Raw genomic sequence first — 17,518 nt, forward strand, 5'->3', positions numbered from 1 at the left:
CGACGACCTTAGACCAACACTAATTTAAAAAAATAGGTCCTGTGTAACATATTCCGGTTTAAAAAAATGGGTCCTGTGTAACAGATGTAGGTTTTTTTTTTCTTTTTTTTTATAATTATACCTAAACGATGAGGCAGGCGGGCTACCTGATGGAAAGTAGTCACCGTCGCCTATGGACATTTGCAACACCAGAGGAGTCGCCAATGCATCGCCGGCTTTGGAGGAGAGCTCTTTTTACACCTTTTTTGAAGAACCCCATGTCATAGCGCTCCGGGAATACCTCAGGAGGAAGTTCATTCCACATCTTGCACGTCCGTGGCAAGAACGTCCGTGCAAACCGAACCGTGGAGGACCGCCACGAGTCCAGTTGGTGTGGATGGAACTTCATCCTTCGACGAGTGGTGCGATAGAGGAATGGTGACGTCCGCACCAGGTCAAATAGTTCCTCGGAACACTCACCATTGTAAAGCCGGTAGAACACGCAGAGGGAACCTATGTCCCTCCGCAAGCTTAAAGGTTCTAACCGATCGGAGGTCCTGGGGTCGTTGACGATTCGGATCGCGCGTTTCTGCACGGAGTCAAGTGGGTTAAGTTGGTATTGGGGTGCCCCTGCCCAGAGATGGGAGCAGTACTCCATGTGGGGTCTCACTTGTGCCTTATACAACAAAAGGAGTTGCCCCGCAGTGAAGTACTGCTTCGCCCTGTTTAAGACGCCCAGCTTTTTTGACGCCAACTTGGCCTTAGCGTCCAAATGACCCCGGTACTACACGTCACACGATATGTCAACTCCACAACTGATAAGGTACAGACAGCGGCTTAGTATAGTCCCCGCCAAACTGCTAGTCCGCTCTGAAGTTGTTGCGAGCAGGTGTAGCCATAGAATTTGCAGTAGTAGGGATTCACCGGTTCTGGGGCACTGACTTTCCCCCCTCTCCTGGGCTTCCCCGTCCCCCCGCCGCCCTGTTTGCCACGATCGAGGGGCGAGCCCGGCTAAAAAAAAAGAAAAAAGTTTGGTGTCAAAATGGGGGTTTCCGACCACGCCCGATCGATTGCACGCATTTATTTTACGCTATCTCCTTTGCTTACGAAGTTAGCTTTTATGAATAACGACCTCTAATTCATTATCTAATCACCTCCTTATCTCATTAAGCTCGCTATGACCATATAACAAAACGGACCTTACTTATCTAATCACCACTCGCTGTCCTCACAACATAATAGGGTCATTATCACTGTGTCGGTAATGATCGAGGTATGCGCATGGTAATGCAATAAAAAAAATCTTCGTATTGACATTGTTTATTATTTGGATTATACCTATTTAATTTAAGTAATTTGGACCCTGACAGTGAACCAGGCTCTCACTGGGTAGGCATGTACATAGACAGAAATGGCATCGGTGGGTATTTTGATTCATACGGTCGACCACCAACAGGCCATCACAAAGCCTTTTTAAGAAGGAACGCAAAGCATTGGGATTTTAATAGATATAGAATACAACTTGATTGGTCTTCAGTTTGTGGAGAATATAGTCTTACATACTTGCATTACATGTATTATGGAAATACACTCAAACATTTTTTAAGCCTGTTTTGTGAGGATAAATTGATAAACGATATTGTAGTATCGCAATTGTTCAAAAGGTTGTTTTGGAAATAATAAACAATGTCAATACGAAGATTTTTTTATTGCATTACCATGCGCATACCTCGATCATTACAGACACAGTGATAATGACCCTATTATGTTGTGAGGACAGCGAGTGGTGATTAGATAAGTAAGGTCCGTATTGTTATATGGACATAGCGAGCTTAATGAGATAAGGAGGTGATTAGATAATGAATTAGAGGTCGTTATTCATAAAAGCTAACTTCGTAAGCAAAGGAGATAGCGTAAAATAAATGCGTGCAATCGATCGGGCGTGGTCGGAAACCCCCATTTTGACACCAATTTTTTTTTTTTTAGCCGGGCTCGCCCCTCGATCGTGGCAAACAGGGCGGCGTGGGGACGGGGAAGCCCAGGAGAGGGGGGAAAGTCAGAACCGGTGAATCCCTACTACTATTTGCTACGGTGACGCGATTCATTTCTATATTCAGAGCAGACTAGCAGTTTTACGCGGACTATAATAGATCCGTTTTACTCTTTGGGCCCGAAATCCTAAAACAAAAAGGTAAGTTAATACAAGTGAAGTCGCGTGATATAGTTAGTTAAATTATACGTCTGTGGTCACTGAGTAATTTTGCTTAACAAACGTGTCGGAAAACCCTCATTTGACAAAATGGCGACAAAGTATCAGGTAGTGACTGTGACAGAAACGCAAAGCTGGACGCTATTTCTAAGGCAGGTGGGTGACCATTATATTTTTTATAATATATACTAGCTGACCCAGTAAACGTTGTGTTGCCATATAAATAAAAAAAATGTTAAGGGTGAACAACCCTTATCACTTAGGGGTATGACATATTGATAGTAGATTCTCAGACCTACTGAATATGCATATAAAATTTGGTGAACATCGGTAAAGCCGTTTTGGAGGAGTACGGTAACTAATATTGTGACACGAGAATTTTATATTTAAGATAAGTAGAAGACGTCCGTCCACCTGATGGTAAGCTACTGCCACCCATGGACATCTGTAATTAACCCCAGACAAGATCAGATTTTCCTATCTGAGATCGGCCACAGATGCGCCGCTACCCCTGAGGACTAAGCTGGAACGCCTCGGTAAAGTATGTCTCCGATACCACACCCTTCTAACCAGGACACAGCAACGAGCACTACTGTTATGAGGCAGAGAGACGTGTGGCGGTGGTGCCACCGGAGTCAAACCACAATGGGTTCTACCACCTTCCAAATTTTATTTACTTTGTTATCAAACATATTCAAAATTCCAACAGCTACACATCAGTAGTGGGGTGTGGGCGTCTTTCTTCATCGCTGGGCTCTGCATCGGAGCTCCAACAGTCTTCGTACCACAATTAAGAAACCAGCCGAATTCCTCAGAAGTTATAAATGATGAAATCGCTTCATGGATTTGTAAGTATAACCTTTTTTATAAGATTGTTTTACGTAACTGTAAAATATTTAAAAATCCGAGCACTAAAATAGCTATTTACTCTGCCCTTGTGAGTAGTTGCTTGGTATACGGCAGTGTCGTGTGAAAGCCGCACTACGATATATACAGCAAGCGTTTAGAGAGTGTACAGAAGAGATTCTTGTGGCATCTATCTTATAGTTGCAATTAGCCAAAATCTTACCGAGTTATGAGGACCGCCTGCAACATTTTCACCTTGAATCGCTCTTTCATCGTAGGAAGCTGCTGGACATCATGTTTCTGTACAAACTTATTAACGGTTATATCGACGCACCATATATATTATCCCTACTACAAATTCCTAGGAGATTGCCCAGGTACACGAAATATACTCCATTTGTTTAACGAGCTTGTAGTTCACCTTTTTAGGTTTCCACACCCTAAAGGTAAAAACAGAACCCTATTAAGCTCCACTGTCTGTCCGTCTCTCACAGGGATCTATCTCCTGAACCGTAATAACGTCTTGATTTTTTTACAGAAGATCTATAACAGTGGTCGCTATAATAACAAATACTATAAATAAACAAAAAATATAATAATTATAGTTATAAAATTAAAAATCAAATATCGCACTATGAAAATCGTTAATCCTGATGATCCTGATGAATGGCACAAAATTATTATAATCGTGTATTGTCATCGGTTCTTGATAAGTGATCAAAATTTTAAATAAATAGGACCATTCAAAGAGGGTAAAAATTGAGTCCAAAGATTCCGTTACATACATACATACAGGTCAAGCTAATAAAAGCATGGTAAAAAACTGGTGATATGTAACCGTCCGAATGCGAGTTCGTTTCGCACTTTTTTATATTATATAGGAGTAGCAGACGAGCATGCAGTCCACCTGATGGTAAGCGGCTACTGCCGCCCATGGACATCTGTAATCAACCCCAGATAGGATTAGAAATTACTACCTGAGGTCGGCCACAGATGCGCCGCTACCCCTAAGGACTAAGCTGGAACGCCTCGGAAGAGTATGTTTCCCTTACCAAACCCTTCAAAACTGAACACAGCAGGGCTTAACACTGCTGTTATTAGGCAGAAATAGGTGTGGTGGTGGTGCCGCCGGAGTCAAACCACAAAGGGTGCTACCACCTTCAAAACTTGGCCATTTATGATAAGATAGAAGTAACAAATAAGCATGCAGTCCTCCTGATGGTAAGTCACTGTATGGACATCTGTACAACTCCATATAGAGCAGGTTCTACCTGAAGCCGATCACATGTTGCCACGTAAGGTCTAAGATTACCTCATATGTAAGACAGCTCGCATTAATTGAAACACACCTTCCCGATTTCCTCGTTCAAATTTAGTCCTCAGGTAGGAATCTAATCTTATCTGGGGTTGATTACTGATGTTCATGGGCATTTGTCATTTACCATCAGGTGGACTGCATGCTCGTCCTATATATTTTATTATAATATTACTAGTGGTGCCCGCGGCTTCGCCTGCATTTTAAAGAAATAATATGACATACATAAAACGGAAAATTTGTACCTGCATTGGAATGACAGTGGTGCCATCTATCGAAAATTGGTCTTACCAACTCCCAAACCCTCGTAGGCTCATGGACAACAACTTTGCTAAAGATCATCACTTGATCAAATGCATAGTTTCCGATTCTATAACTACTTACGAATTAAAAATTAATTAAAAAACCCTTTTCCCACGAACTAAATTGTGAATCTAAACCATTCTCAAGTCCCCTTGAACACACAACAAATTTCATCACAATCAGTCCAGTCGTTTAGGAGGAGTTCAGTGACATACACACGCACATAAGAAATATATATGTATAATAAAGATTAATGCAGAATTGTAAGACAATTTCTCGCAATACATACCTAATTTTTCTATTCACCTCAATTTTCATTTGGCCAAAAGCCCGCTAAATTGTTTAGCCAAAAATATGTTAGAATCCTAAAAATAATTAATAATAAGCCTTTTATTTCTTCCACAGATACTTTGCCAAACTTATCAGCAATTCCCTGGGTCTTCATCATACCAATATACACCCATTGCACCGGGAGGAAGGCACCATTCCTCACTGGTGTCATCGGTTTGTTCATTACCAACATCATCATGTACTTCAGCTCTCAACCCTACCACATCTTCATCGCAGAAGTTATCCAAGGCTTCGTGAACGCGGGTAACGCTGCATTTTTAATCCTGATCATTCCTGAGTATTGCAGCCATAAATATCGAACTATCTTCCTTAATATTCAATCTACTAGCTTCTACTGGGGTATTTGGGCCTCAAATGCTATAGGTACTTATCTAAATTGGAAGTATATTTCGGTTCTAGGCATCATTAGCTCGATTTACCCAATGACGGTAAGCTTCTACCCTGAATCACCGCATTGGTTAGCTAGTAAGAAACGCTTTAAAGATTGTGAAAAGTCACACAGGTGGCTTCGAGGTACAAGTGAAGAGTCAGAAAAAGAATTACAGGATCTTATCGATTCGCACAAAGATGGTTATGGACAAAAGTGTAAAACAAAACGATTAAATCTCTCTACAGTTGTGCGAACGGCGAAATGTAAGCAATTTTACATGCCGTTATTACTGTCAATCTTACTAGGTGCTCAGTACAATTTCTCTGGTAAATTCGTCTGTAGTATATACATAATTGATATTATTAAGAGAATGAGTGGTAATGAGCACGCGGCCTACATGGGCATGTTAATTTTGGATGCCGTCACCATCTTTGGGATGTACATCGGATGTTTACTGACAAACAAATTCAAGTCTAGGACATTGTACTTTAATCTAGCGTTTCTGAGTATTGCGCTCATGTTTGTAATCTCTCTCTACTTATTTTTGGCGAAACTTGGCATAGTTCAAGAGAATGCGACAGTATCATTGTGCCTTTTAATAGCTTATTCAATCCCAATAACTTGTGGGCCCGGAATGATATCTATGTCAATTTACAGCGAAATTATACCCATAAGATACCAAGCGATCTCCTACGTAATCACTTCATTTATTTTTATTTCCACATGCACAATATTATTGAAAGTTTCGCCTATCATTTTTATGGAATTAGGAATACACGGTTTGTTTTTATTTTTCGGTATAACCTGTGGTATTTTAACAGTTTTACTGTACATTTATTTGCCGGAGACTAGGAATAAAACTCTTTTGGAAATTGAACAGTGCTTCAAAGATAAAAAGGTGTCCACTGAAGCTTCTAGTGAGTTAATTTCTATAATAAGATGATGACGCGTTACAAAATATGTCATTGTTTCACAAGTCTCATAATTTTAATTGCGAAATGCACAAAAAAAATTACTTAAATCCAATTAATGTTTTTGGTCAAATATTTGTCAAGTTTGTCAAATTTCAGCATAGTTCCCTACCATACTGTTATGAATTTGTCAATGAATTTGTCAATATTTTAGTCATTAATTGGAACATAACTGTGTCCAAATATTTTTAAATACTTGTACAAATACTTGGTTTGTAAATATTACATGTAAAAATTACTCAAATAAGTAAGTTTATGTTTTAAGTTAGTTAATTATTAAACTTATTAATACAACTTAAGCTAGTACAAGAATTTAAAGCCTCGTTGAAAGAAACTAAATAATTATTTTTTAAATTGCGCTGTAGTTCTTAGAAACTAAGATGTTATTATCAAGGAAAATAGTTAAAAATAAAACTGAGTACACTTTACTAAAAATACAATTAAATGTTGCAATAAATCTGACTTATATTGGTCTTTCGGGGCCCCCGTGAGGTCAGGGGCCCTGGAAGGCCTCGTGTACTTTATGGTAATTATGGAAATCAATTGGTTTGGTCTTACAAATAATTATTAAGAATTATTATAATGTTTGTTTTTCCTGATAAGGATCGTAATAATACCCGGAGAATAATTGTGAGTTTGACGCTATTAATACTAGGTTTAAACCTATTATTTAAATGTCACCAAGTACTATATTTGCATGTTATGTTGTGTACTTTACTTCGAAACCAATCAGTAAACTGTAATAGCATTGAACGCGTATGAATTGATGTAATTATCAGATAAGTAACCTTATTGTAAAATTATCATCTTGTGGTTACCTTTTATTACGGAAATATTTTTAATTTATTTCTCATTTTCCGCGTAATCTGTATGCTAAATATATAGTGCATGTGTCAATAAAGTTTATATAATCTGTGAGAAATAAAATTCCGCCATTTTCAGTTGTATTTTTATTCGAAGTATTTTGTAAACGTGTTAATATTAATAAATAATGATACTTTATGTTATTGTCATTTTTTTAATATAATTATTTAAATTAATTTAATATAATTTTCTAATTATCGAATAAATATTTTTTCCATTTCTTATTTTTATACATAGCCAACATTAGTGTGGTTACATTTTTCCTGTTATTATTTGTATACACAACCAACATTACCTTGGTTGGGCTTATTTGTGTACGCCAAACTGCTAGTCCGCTCTAAAGTTGTTGCGAGCAGGTGTAGACATACAATTTGCTATGACGACGTGATTCATTTCTATATTCAGAGAGATTCATACATATAGTTGCACAGGAAAGATTAAACTGCTATACCTAGTATTTTTTATTTATTTATTTATTTATTTATTTATTTATTTATTATTTATGCACACACACAATATAGATACAAGAGGAAAAAAAACATATAAAGAAATCGTATGTACAAAGGCACTGCTTATTTCTGTAAGAAATTTCTTCCAGCAGACCTGTGAGTGGATAGGGGGTGCAGAGTGGTAGAATCTGTGTGTACTTATATAAAGATGTTAAAATAACATTACATATTATACTATACATACATATATAAATAAATACTTATGTATACATATATATATATATATATATATATATATATATATATATATATATATATATATATATATATATATATATATATATATATACTATATATATATATATACTATATATAAATTATATATATGAACTACTTAGATAAGGAACTATAATACTCTTTAACTCGCTTTTTGAATACGGAAATAGTGTCAGATTCACGAATCTTTGGTGGAAGCGCATTCCACAATCGAACAGCATGCACGGAGAAGGAATAGGAATAGGAAGAAGTTTTATGGGAGGGAAATTTGAGTAGGGTCTTAATATGTGTTCTGCAAGGAGCGTAAGGAGGTCGAGCGAAAGAGAAAAGTTCTCGCAGGTAAGTGGGATAGTTGGGGTTACGGAGTATATTAAATAATAGACATAGTATCCTTGTGTTTCTGCGAAGACGGATTGGGAGCCACTTGAGATCCTTACGAAGTTGAGAAACGTGATCGTATTTGCGAACACCGAAAATAAAACGAATACATAAATTTTGTAAGCGCTCAAGTTTATTGAGGAGCTCCTCTGTGGCATCCAAATAACAGGCGTCAGCATAGTCGATAATGGGTAGAATTAAAGTTTGGGCGAGAGTGATCCTAGTTTTTAAGGGTAAGAAACATTGCAGGCACCTCAACGAATGGAAAGCATGATGAACTTTTCGACTCACTTCGCTGACTTGGGCTGTCCACGAGAGATTTGTATCAATCACAACCCCGAGATTTCTTACCTTGTCAGCGTAGGGAATACGAACACCGTCAACCGTGATAGGTGCTAATGTCGAAATATCAATGGAACTTCGTATATGTCTGCTACCTACAATAATGGCTTGTGTCTTATGAGCATTGATGGAAACTCCAAAAGATGCGGCCCATTTGACGATATTCTTGATGTCGTTGTTCATAGCAGCTATGGCTGAGTTGGTGTTTTCTGCTGAAAAATGAGAGTAAATCTGCAGATCGTCGGCGTAGAGATGAAAATTGGAAGAAATTAAGGAAGTCAAGGAATTAATAAAAATAGAAAAAAGCAACGGAGAGAGAACGCCACCCTGAGGAACACCCGCAACTAAGTCACATGCATTAGACACCGCATCGTCAATGCGGACACGTTGCGAGCGACCCCGAAGATAGGAATCAAACCAAGTTATAGCGGTAGAAGAAACATTAATTGAATGTAAAATATAGTGACCGGCATGAGTCGTGAGCACAACTGACAGCTGCGCAGTAGTTAATGTTTCGGTCTCTTTGGCGGAATGAAGAAGCCATGGGGGCGGGGCGGGGTGCCGGGCTGCACGCGATTGGTTCCTCAGTCAATGCACATCGTCTATTGGAGGCTCGCGTGTCATTCGGTTCATGTTCATTCGTGCCAAAAGTGTACATGCGCGAGCTTACCCCCACTACTGCCCACCTGTGCTCACGACTCGTGCCGGGTATTATACCCAGAAGTATGTCAGGGTCGACACTTGAGAAGGCGTTGCTAAAATCAAGCAACACCAAAACAGTAAGCTTCTTATTTTCAATAGCCAAACGAATGTCCTCTGTGACTTTTAGGAGAGCAGTGACTGTGCTATGTCCAGTTCTGAAGCCGGATTGGAAAGGATTAAGAAGATTGTTGGAATTTAAAAAGGTGGCGAGCTGGACATGAACGATATGTTCGAGCACTTTGGAGAGGAAGGGTAGGATAGAGATGGGTCGAAAGTGAGACAAGGCGGTAGGATTATTAACTTTGGGAAGAGGGGTAATAAAGGCCTGTTTCCAGGCTGAGGGAAATAGACCAGAAGATAGGGAGTGGTTAAATAAATGAGTGAGTGTAGGAAGAACTGATGGCAAAATTAAGACTATCATTTTTTAGCACAGATTATCGGTACCAATTGAAGAAGAGTTAATAGCTAAAACAGATTTTTTCACGGTCTCTTGAGTCACAGAGGTAAAGCTAAATTGTTTACATAATGGTTTAGGCGTATTGAAAAGTGCAAGTAACGTACTGGATTTAACTTGAGGATCTAAGGGTACTGAGGAGAGTGAAAAGTGTTTATTAAGATCGCTCGAATTAAATACATTGCAAGTGCTCGTGGAAGATTTGCCGATGCCAACAGATTTTAAAAACCGCCAAACTTCTTTGGGGTCACGGTCGACAAGAGAATCGTGGAAATGGCGTCTCTTAGCATCTCTACACATACGATTGCATCGATTACGCAACTCTTTAAATAATCTTAGATTAGATTCAGACGGGCACCGTTTGCACCTTCTTTTAGCCTTATCTCTACGAGCCATAAGTGCTTTTATATCGTTGGTGAGCCATGGAGCAGGATTTCGCTTAATTTTGACTCGACGTAAGGGCGCATGCTTGTCAAATAAGCTAACTACAGTCGCCGTAAAGGTAGCCACCTTGTCATCAATGTTGGTGCTTTTTACTACGGGTGACCAGTCCACCGCCTCGGCATCTCGCTGAAGTGCCTCCAAGTTTATACCCTTATAACTACGTAGGAGAAGAGATTTTGGTTTCAGCTTAGGACAACGAATGTGATATGAGAGGTACACCAAATCGTGGTAAGAAAAAGAAGCTGTAAGTTGCCCATAAGAGACAACATTAGAAGGAGACGAAACGATCATCAGATCAAGAAGAGAGGGATTGCAATTAGGGAAATGGTGAGTAGCTGAAAGTGGCAGAAGATGAAGGTTGAAAGAGGATAATACATTTAGAAGTTTAGCGGAGCGAGAATCGTTTTTGATCATGCAAGTATTGAAATCCCCCATTACAATGACATGTTCGTACATAGGGCAAAAATCTGACAATACTTTGTCAAAATTGTTAAAGTAATCAATGTGTAAATTTGGACTGTAGAATACGGCAAGTAACATTTTATTATAGTTTAGGGATATTTCTAAAAATAAGTATTCGGCAGATTCGGAATATTCTGCGGGGGACGAGCTGACGATTTTGTGTGGGATATCGGAACGCAAATAAATTGCAACACCCCCACAACCTTTACCTACTCTGTCATTGCGGATAAGACAAAAACCAGGAAGTGTATATAGAGCAGAGGGCAGCGTAGGTTTAAGAAAAGATTCGGAGATAAGAAGCGCGTCAATGTGATTACTGCTAATGGATGCCAGAAGATCAGAGTAATGCTTCGGAACACTTTGGATATTTATGTGTGCTGGTGTGTGGATATTGCAGTGATAGCCTAGTGGTTAAGGAACACGGCCTCTCGATCGAGGGGTCCGAGGTTCAAATCCCAGGCACGCACCTCTGATTTTCAAATTTATGTGCGTATTAGAAATTAATTATCACTTGCTTAAACGGTGAAGGAAAACATCGTGAGGAAACCTGCCTACCTGAGAGATTTATAATAAAAAAAAAAAAAAAAAAAAATCTTAAAGGTATGTGAAGTCTACCAATACGCACTTGGCCAGCGCGGTGGACTATGGCCTGATCCTTCTCATTCTGAGAGGAGACCCGTGCCCAGCAGTGGGACAGTAATGGGTTGATGATGATGTTGAGATACTGGGAAGTTGAAGGAAATAAAAAGGAAATTTGATCATGCAGCGTCTGACTCCCCGAGGATTCACTATCTGCACTAACAAAACTAGAAACTGAAGACGAGCAAGAGAAAAAAGAGTCATTTATATCAACTACATTATTCATAGTAATTCAAATAAAAATAGACATATAATTATATAAATACAATATTAAAATATGTAAATCTACGTAACAATATAAAAACAATATATAATATACTAATTAGGTATACTAAACAAAACTATTATAATAATATGTTCAAACTGCCAAACTCACTGCTCACTGATATAATGGAAGAAATTTTGTTTACCTTCTAACAGTATCTTAATATTACTATTATTGAAAACACTTAAAAAATATATATTAAAAATATTATTCACTTTAATTTTTTTTTTTTTTTATAATATAAGAGTAGCAGACGAGCATGTAGTCCACCTGATGGTAAGTGGCTACTGCCGCCCATGGACATCTGTAATCAACCCCAGATAGGATTAGATATGCCTACCTGAGGTCGGCCACAGATGCGCCGCTACCCCTGAGGACTAAGCTGGAACGCCTCGGAAAAGTATGTCTCCCTTACCACACCCTTCAAACCGGAACACAGCAGTGCCTAACACTGCTGTTATTGGGTAGAAATAGGTGTGGCGGTGGTGCCGCCGGAGTCGAACCACAAAGGGCTCTACCACCTTCAAGCCTTCACCTTCACCTAGTAAATTAGTGATATATTAGAAATGTATCCTTTCAATCTTTTCCTCCTTCACATGCTTTAAAGGAAAAACATCGTGAGAAAACCTACGCACCTGAGAATTCTTAAAAACAAATTTTCAAAGGTGTGTGAAGTCTTCCAATTCGCACAAAAACTTACATATTTAGTATTTCGAAGCCTATACTTAATTAATAAATTTACTTGTGTATAAATGATCTAGCAATTTATATTATTTTTTTATTAATTCTACATTATTCTTATGTTTCCAAACACTCTTACTGTAAGGTTAGGTAAGTTAATAAATAAATGCTTAGTACTTAAATAAAACGCATTTTTATTAAATTTTATTAATTCCAACAACTAAAAATATTTTTTAATTTATTTATTGTTGTATTTTTTATAATCAAAATTTCTCAAACTACTTATTTCAATTAGTTGTGATTTTTAACCGACTTCAAAAAAGGAAGAGGTTACTCAATTCGACCGTATATATGTTTTTTTTGTTTCCTAGGTTTCAACTTGATGACAGGATACTTATGGACCCGACTGGTGCTGAGGTAGAAATATTTCTTGAGTTGTAATATTATCATATCTGCTTGACCCACTAGTTTATTTATTAATAGTCAGACAATAGATTTTTTAGTTCTTTGTTAAAATCCTTTACCTGCATTTTTACAGTAGGCGTAAACACTAAAAATCAAAATATTTCGCGTCCGCGCCCCGAGGTGAAAGAAGAGCGCTCCTTAAGTTATATGTCCAATTAAGTTTTACCAACTAATTCTTTATTAACGCCAGTATTATTTTTCTCTTCAAAATACTCCTCAATTTCCAACAGCGTCTTATCTTTAGTTTCCGGTAACCAGCAGTACAACATCATCGCACAAGCACCGAATGTTAAGCCAAAAAATAAAAACGAGCCGTGCAAGCTCATTGCTTTAAATAAAACCGGCGCTGATTTTAGTAAAATTGAACTAACACTAATATAAATAAAAGATGTTATAGTAAACGAAATGGTCTGAAACCTTAACGGTATTATTTCCCCGTAAATTGACAGCGAAATGATAATAGAGCCAGAACTAACTGAAAATGAATATATTACAAGTAACACGACACATATAATATTATTTTCTGTTAAAAACGATAATTTGACTAAATATAAATATAACGAAATAATTAACAGAAAGGAACAGCTAATAAAAGATGAGGTGAAAAGAATAGTACGTCTTTTCAGAAAATTGGAGAGATATGCCCCGAAATACATTCCGAAGACAGTAACGCCATCTAGAATGAGCATACCGTAATACGCCGCTGACTCGCTTTGTGTCATTTTACTTATTAAATCAATTGCATATGCACTACACACTAATTTCCCGCTAAAGTTACATTGAGCACCTATTAATATTGATAGCAATAGAGGCATATAAAACTTTTTAGATTTCAACTCGTTGAAACTCCAACTGGTAGAAACTTGAGATTTCATTAATTCACGTAATTCTCTCTCAGATTCTTCAGTAGAACCATGAAGCCACCTAAAAGAGGCTTTACATTCTTTGTGCCTCCCTTTACTAGCCAACCAGTATGGAGATTCAGGGTAAAATAGCACAGAGAAGGTGTAAATAGAGCTTATAATACCCAAAACAGCGATATATTTCCAATAAAAGAATGTGCCTATAGCATTCGACGTCCACATGCCCCAATAGAAATTTGCGGTCGTAATATTAGAAAGAACACCACGATATTTCGGTGAAGAATATTCAATGACGATTAACACCATAATTGTGACATTACTAGCATTTGCAAAACCTTGTATGATGTTTGCGTACAGGATTTGATGTGCTCTTCCGCTAAAGAACATGATTATGAATACAGCTAGAATGCTTATACATGCTAGAGTGTATAACGGTTTTCTTCCAAAATATTGCGTCAAAAACGGTATAATCAGAAGCCACGGTAACGCTGTGATGTTGGATATGGAGTCTGAAACAAAATGTTTAAAATATAAGCGATTGAATATCTTAATTATAAAATGTAGTAAGTTTTTTTTATAATATAGGAGTAGCAGACGAGCATGCATTTCTCCTGATGGTAAGTGGCTACTGTCGCCCATGGACATCTGTAATTAACCCCAGATAGGATTAGATTCCTACCTGAGGTCTGCTACAGATGTTCCACTACCCCTGAAGACTAGACTAGACTTGAGCGGTCCATACTGTCCGCAGTAATGATCGCAAGTGTTTTTTAATCATAATTTACAAATAATAATTTTGTATTTGTTACTTTTAGTTTGGTGCACACTAAATAAATCTCTTATATCCGAAAGTAAATAAATTTCATTTATAATAGTTAATAACGATTTTTTCTATTGTATTTTTACACGGGGCCTCTTCATAGGGGCCCCGGCCTTAAGGGGCCCCGAACGCCGATATAATTAGAAATTAAAATCCTTACACAGCCACGAAGCCAAATCATCATCAATGACATCTGTAGAGTTCTCTCGTCGTATCTGGGGTATGAAGACAGTGGGGGCCCCCGTGCAGAGCCCCGTTAAATAAAACAGTGTCCACACACCACTACACATGTGCATCTGGAAAAATAACGTATCATAGACATAATATCACATCTTATATAGCATAGGATCATATAAAATTTTTGGTAGTGCTAGAACCCTCTGTGGTTCGACTTCGTTGGCACCTCCGCGACACCTATTTCTATTATAACAGTAGTGTTAAGCGCTGCTGTGTTCTGATTTGAAGTGTGGTAAGGGAGATATACTTATCCGAGGCATTCCAGCTTAGTCCTCAGGGGTAGCGGCGCATCTGTTACCAACCTCAGGTAGGAATCTAATCTCATCTGGAGTTGATTAAAGATGTTTATTGTCGGTAGTAGCCAATTACCATTAGGACTGCATGCTCTCTGCTAAGTACCTGCTATTGTATAAAAAATGTAATCATACCTTGCCAGGTATCAAAAATTCATCTACCTCAAAAAACATAAGTAATAAAAAGGAAATAACTCACCTGTTTTAAAAATGATATCCAATTAATATTTGTATTTTGATTTAATTCTTCATCTGTATTCACAACTTCATAATTACTATCCATTTTCTATTTACCTTGTGTTATGTGCAAAAATAAACATATAACGTAATATAAAACATTATTTATTATTTCAAACTCGAATTAATAATTAATAAATTATTATTAACGAATTAGTAACTGTGAAATATTGGTAAAACATTATTTATTACAATTTTTTTATTGATAAATCATTATTTATTTACTATTTATTTATTTGATAAATAAATTTCGTAGATGCAGGCGTATTTTTGTGGCTTTTTACCCCATTGACTAAACAATGGTGCATATTTTCAGTTTTATATTACTTTCATTATAATTTTCTGTAAATCGTAATGACGATAAACTATAAATCATATCGTTTGATTATCCCCAATTAAACCAATTAATTTCTGATTATTTGATGTAGATTGTTAAGGTTAGCGCAAATAAATGATTCTGCCGGGCTTTATTTTTAGGTAAAAATACGAATACACACTCTGTCAACAAATAGTTAATTATAAACACATTTACTGCCTTTAAATGTTAATGTGTTTAAATGTAATATAATAATAATAAATAATTCACATACTTTTACATAGTAAGTATGTGAATTATTTATAAAATTCGAATATTGCATTTGGCATTTCAACACAGCAGGAAGGGATACATCATCATAAGAAGTAAGATAATTCAAATATAACAGTACATTCATACTTTTTTTAAAATTTAAAATGTAATTTTTTCATTTGATTAGAGGACTCTATATATTTACAAACAAAAATACTAAAAAATAAAAATAATAACTTAAATTAATATAAAATATAAATTTTAATTAATATAAAATAAAAAAGAACGTATTCACAAAATTTACGTAAATAAATTTAATTTTCAGGTAAGTATATGGCACATTAATGTTGAAAACTATAACATTTTATAATGTTCATATGCTGGCAATTAATAGGAACTTTCCTATTGACCAAAGGCATAATCACGTTTCACACACACACACACACACACACACACACACACACACATACATCACGATCTATTTCAATTTTATCAAAGAATTCTTAGGGTTTTATTTCTATACGCATCGATAATGATGTAATTGACATTATTGCATTGTAATTGACGTTACGGCTAGTTGGAGTGAGCGCTAACCTTTATGGATCAATTACTTGTTTTTGTTTGAGTTCAGGCGACATACAAAATAATGCAACACTATCTTTAACACCCCATCTTGCCCCTCTTGAAATAAAACAAACTGTTTGAAAAGGAGCATGTATGTAAGTATTCTTAGTCCGTGCCAAACTGCTCGTCCGGTCTGAAGTTGCGAGCAGGTGTAGTCATACAATTTGCTATGGCGACGCGATTCATTTATATATTCAGAGCGGACTAGGAGTTTTACGCGGACCATACTTAGTAAGCATGTAAGAAGTGATATTTCTTTTGTGTATTTATAGAAAAAGAAAGTGTGTTTTAGACCACACGGCTGAAATAAAACTTCTTTAGCTCCGACAAACTTTTCTATGCAATATGGGGTGGATTTTAAAAGCAGTCATTTGTTTTCAGCTTCATGAACGACTTTTCAATTATACCCAGATAAAAAGTTTTTAGGTCTTAGTATTGTAATGAAATGCAAAATATTTTTTATAACTATAATCGTTAAATTTTTCAAATTCTTAGGTACTTTTGACAACCTACCCTATTTTTCTTTACGAGGGTGAAACCTTCAAAATGTGCCCGACGACGTGGGAGCGCCGCCGGATTATGTGGGATTTTTACCGCGCTAAAACGTTGAGTAAAGCGTTGAGGACGGCCACCGGAGGGCCGGCCACACGTACCGACATCCTTCCCGGGGCCGCTTACTGGACGGTTCGAGCTACCACTCTTGCCGCCGGCAACCCCGGAAGCCTCCTTTTAGTCGCCTCTAACGATAGGCAGGGGATACCGTAGCCCTATTCTAGTTCCGGAACTACTGGGACATTGCCAACCTAGCAACATTATGAGGCTCCTGACACACAGAAAAGTTTGCAGACTATATGTTCTTTGTCAAACTAAAGCAATGAGCCTAAAGCACAAACAGACAGACATACATACATATTTGTTTACAGATAAATAATCATCTATGATAGATTATAAAATCAAGAATGCGTTGTAACCAGCAATCTAATATTTTAATGTTTCCTTAATAACGATTAATTCAATTGTTTTTAGATTGTAACGTCACCGCTATCCTTGTTTCGTCAGTATTTTAATAGATAGTTATTAATTATTTTATTGTTATTGGGTTTTCACACGA

At 37.1% G+C, this 17,518-nt stretch overlaps 2 protein-coding genes across 2 annotated transcripts; one reads left to right on the forward strand and one right to left on the reverse strand.

Annotated features, from left to right (window-relative positions):
• Window positions 1-2,106: 2,106 nt before the first annotated feature.
• Window positions 2,107-6,513, forward strand: LOC140755435 (facilitated trehalose transporter Tret1-like). Its single transcript, XM_073090694.1, has 3 exons — window positions 2,107-2,344; window positions 2,898-3,036; window positions 5,058-6,513. The coding sequence occupies exons 1-3, from the start codon at window positions 2,279-2,281 to the stop codon at window positions 6,314-6,316; spliced, it is 1,464 nt and encodes a 487-aa protein (XP_072946795.1). The 5' UTR covers window positions 2,107-2,278; the 3' UTR covers window positions 6,317-6,513.
• A 6,382-nt stretch (window positions 6,514-12,895) lies between these two features.
• LOC140755377 (facilitated trehalose transporter Tret1-like) lies at window positions 12,896-17,066 on the reverse strand. Its single transcript, XM_073090572.1, has 3 exons — window positions 17,061-17,066; window positions 14,609-14,744; window positions 12,896-14,137 (listed from the first exon to the last, which is right to left on the reverse strand). Exons 1-3 carry the CDS (start codon window positions 17,064-17,066, stop codon window positions 12,921-12,923), a joined length of 1,359 nt encoding a protein of 452 aa, XP_072946673.1. The 3' UTR covers window positions 12,896-12,920.
• Between the last annotated feature and the right edge of the window lie 452 nt (window positions 17,067-17,518).

This window comes from Epargyreus clarus, unplaced genomic scaffold, assembly GCF_041222505.1.
Source record: "Epargyreus clarus isolate Ecla_fem2 unplaced genomic scaffold, WU_Ecla_fem_2.2 ptg000033l, whole genome shotgun sequence".
Lineage (NCBI taxonomy): Eukaryota > Metazoa > Arthropoda > Insecta > Lepidoptera > Hesperiidae > Epargyreus > Epargyreus clarus.

What these genes read in the sequence shown, in the direction of transcription:
- LOC140755435 (XM_073090694.1), top strand. Translation starts at nt 2,279, where the DNA reads ATGGCGACAAAGTATCAGGTAGTGACTGTGACAGAAACGCAAAGCTGG. An exon ending in GGACGCTATTTCTAAGGCAG is followed by an intron (nt 2,345 to 2,897) that starts GTGGGTGACCAT and finishes AAATTCCAACAG; the next exon opens with CTACACATCAGTAGTGGGGT. An exon ending in TGAAATCGCTTCATGGATTT is followed by an intron (nt 3,037 to 5,057) that starts GTAAGTATAACC and finishes TTTCTTCCACAG; the next exon opens with ATACTTTGCCAAACTTATCA.
- LOC140755377 (XM_073090572.1), bottom strand. An exon ending in TGATTTGGCTTCGTGGCTGT is followed by an intron (nt 14,138 to 14,608) that starts GTAAGGATTTTA and finishes ATTTTGTTTCAG; the next exon opens with ACTCCATATCCAACATCACA.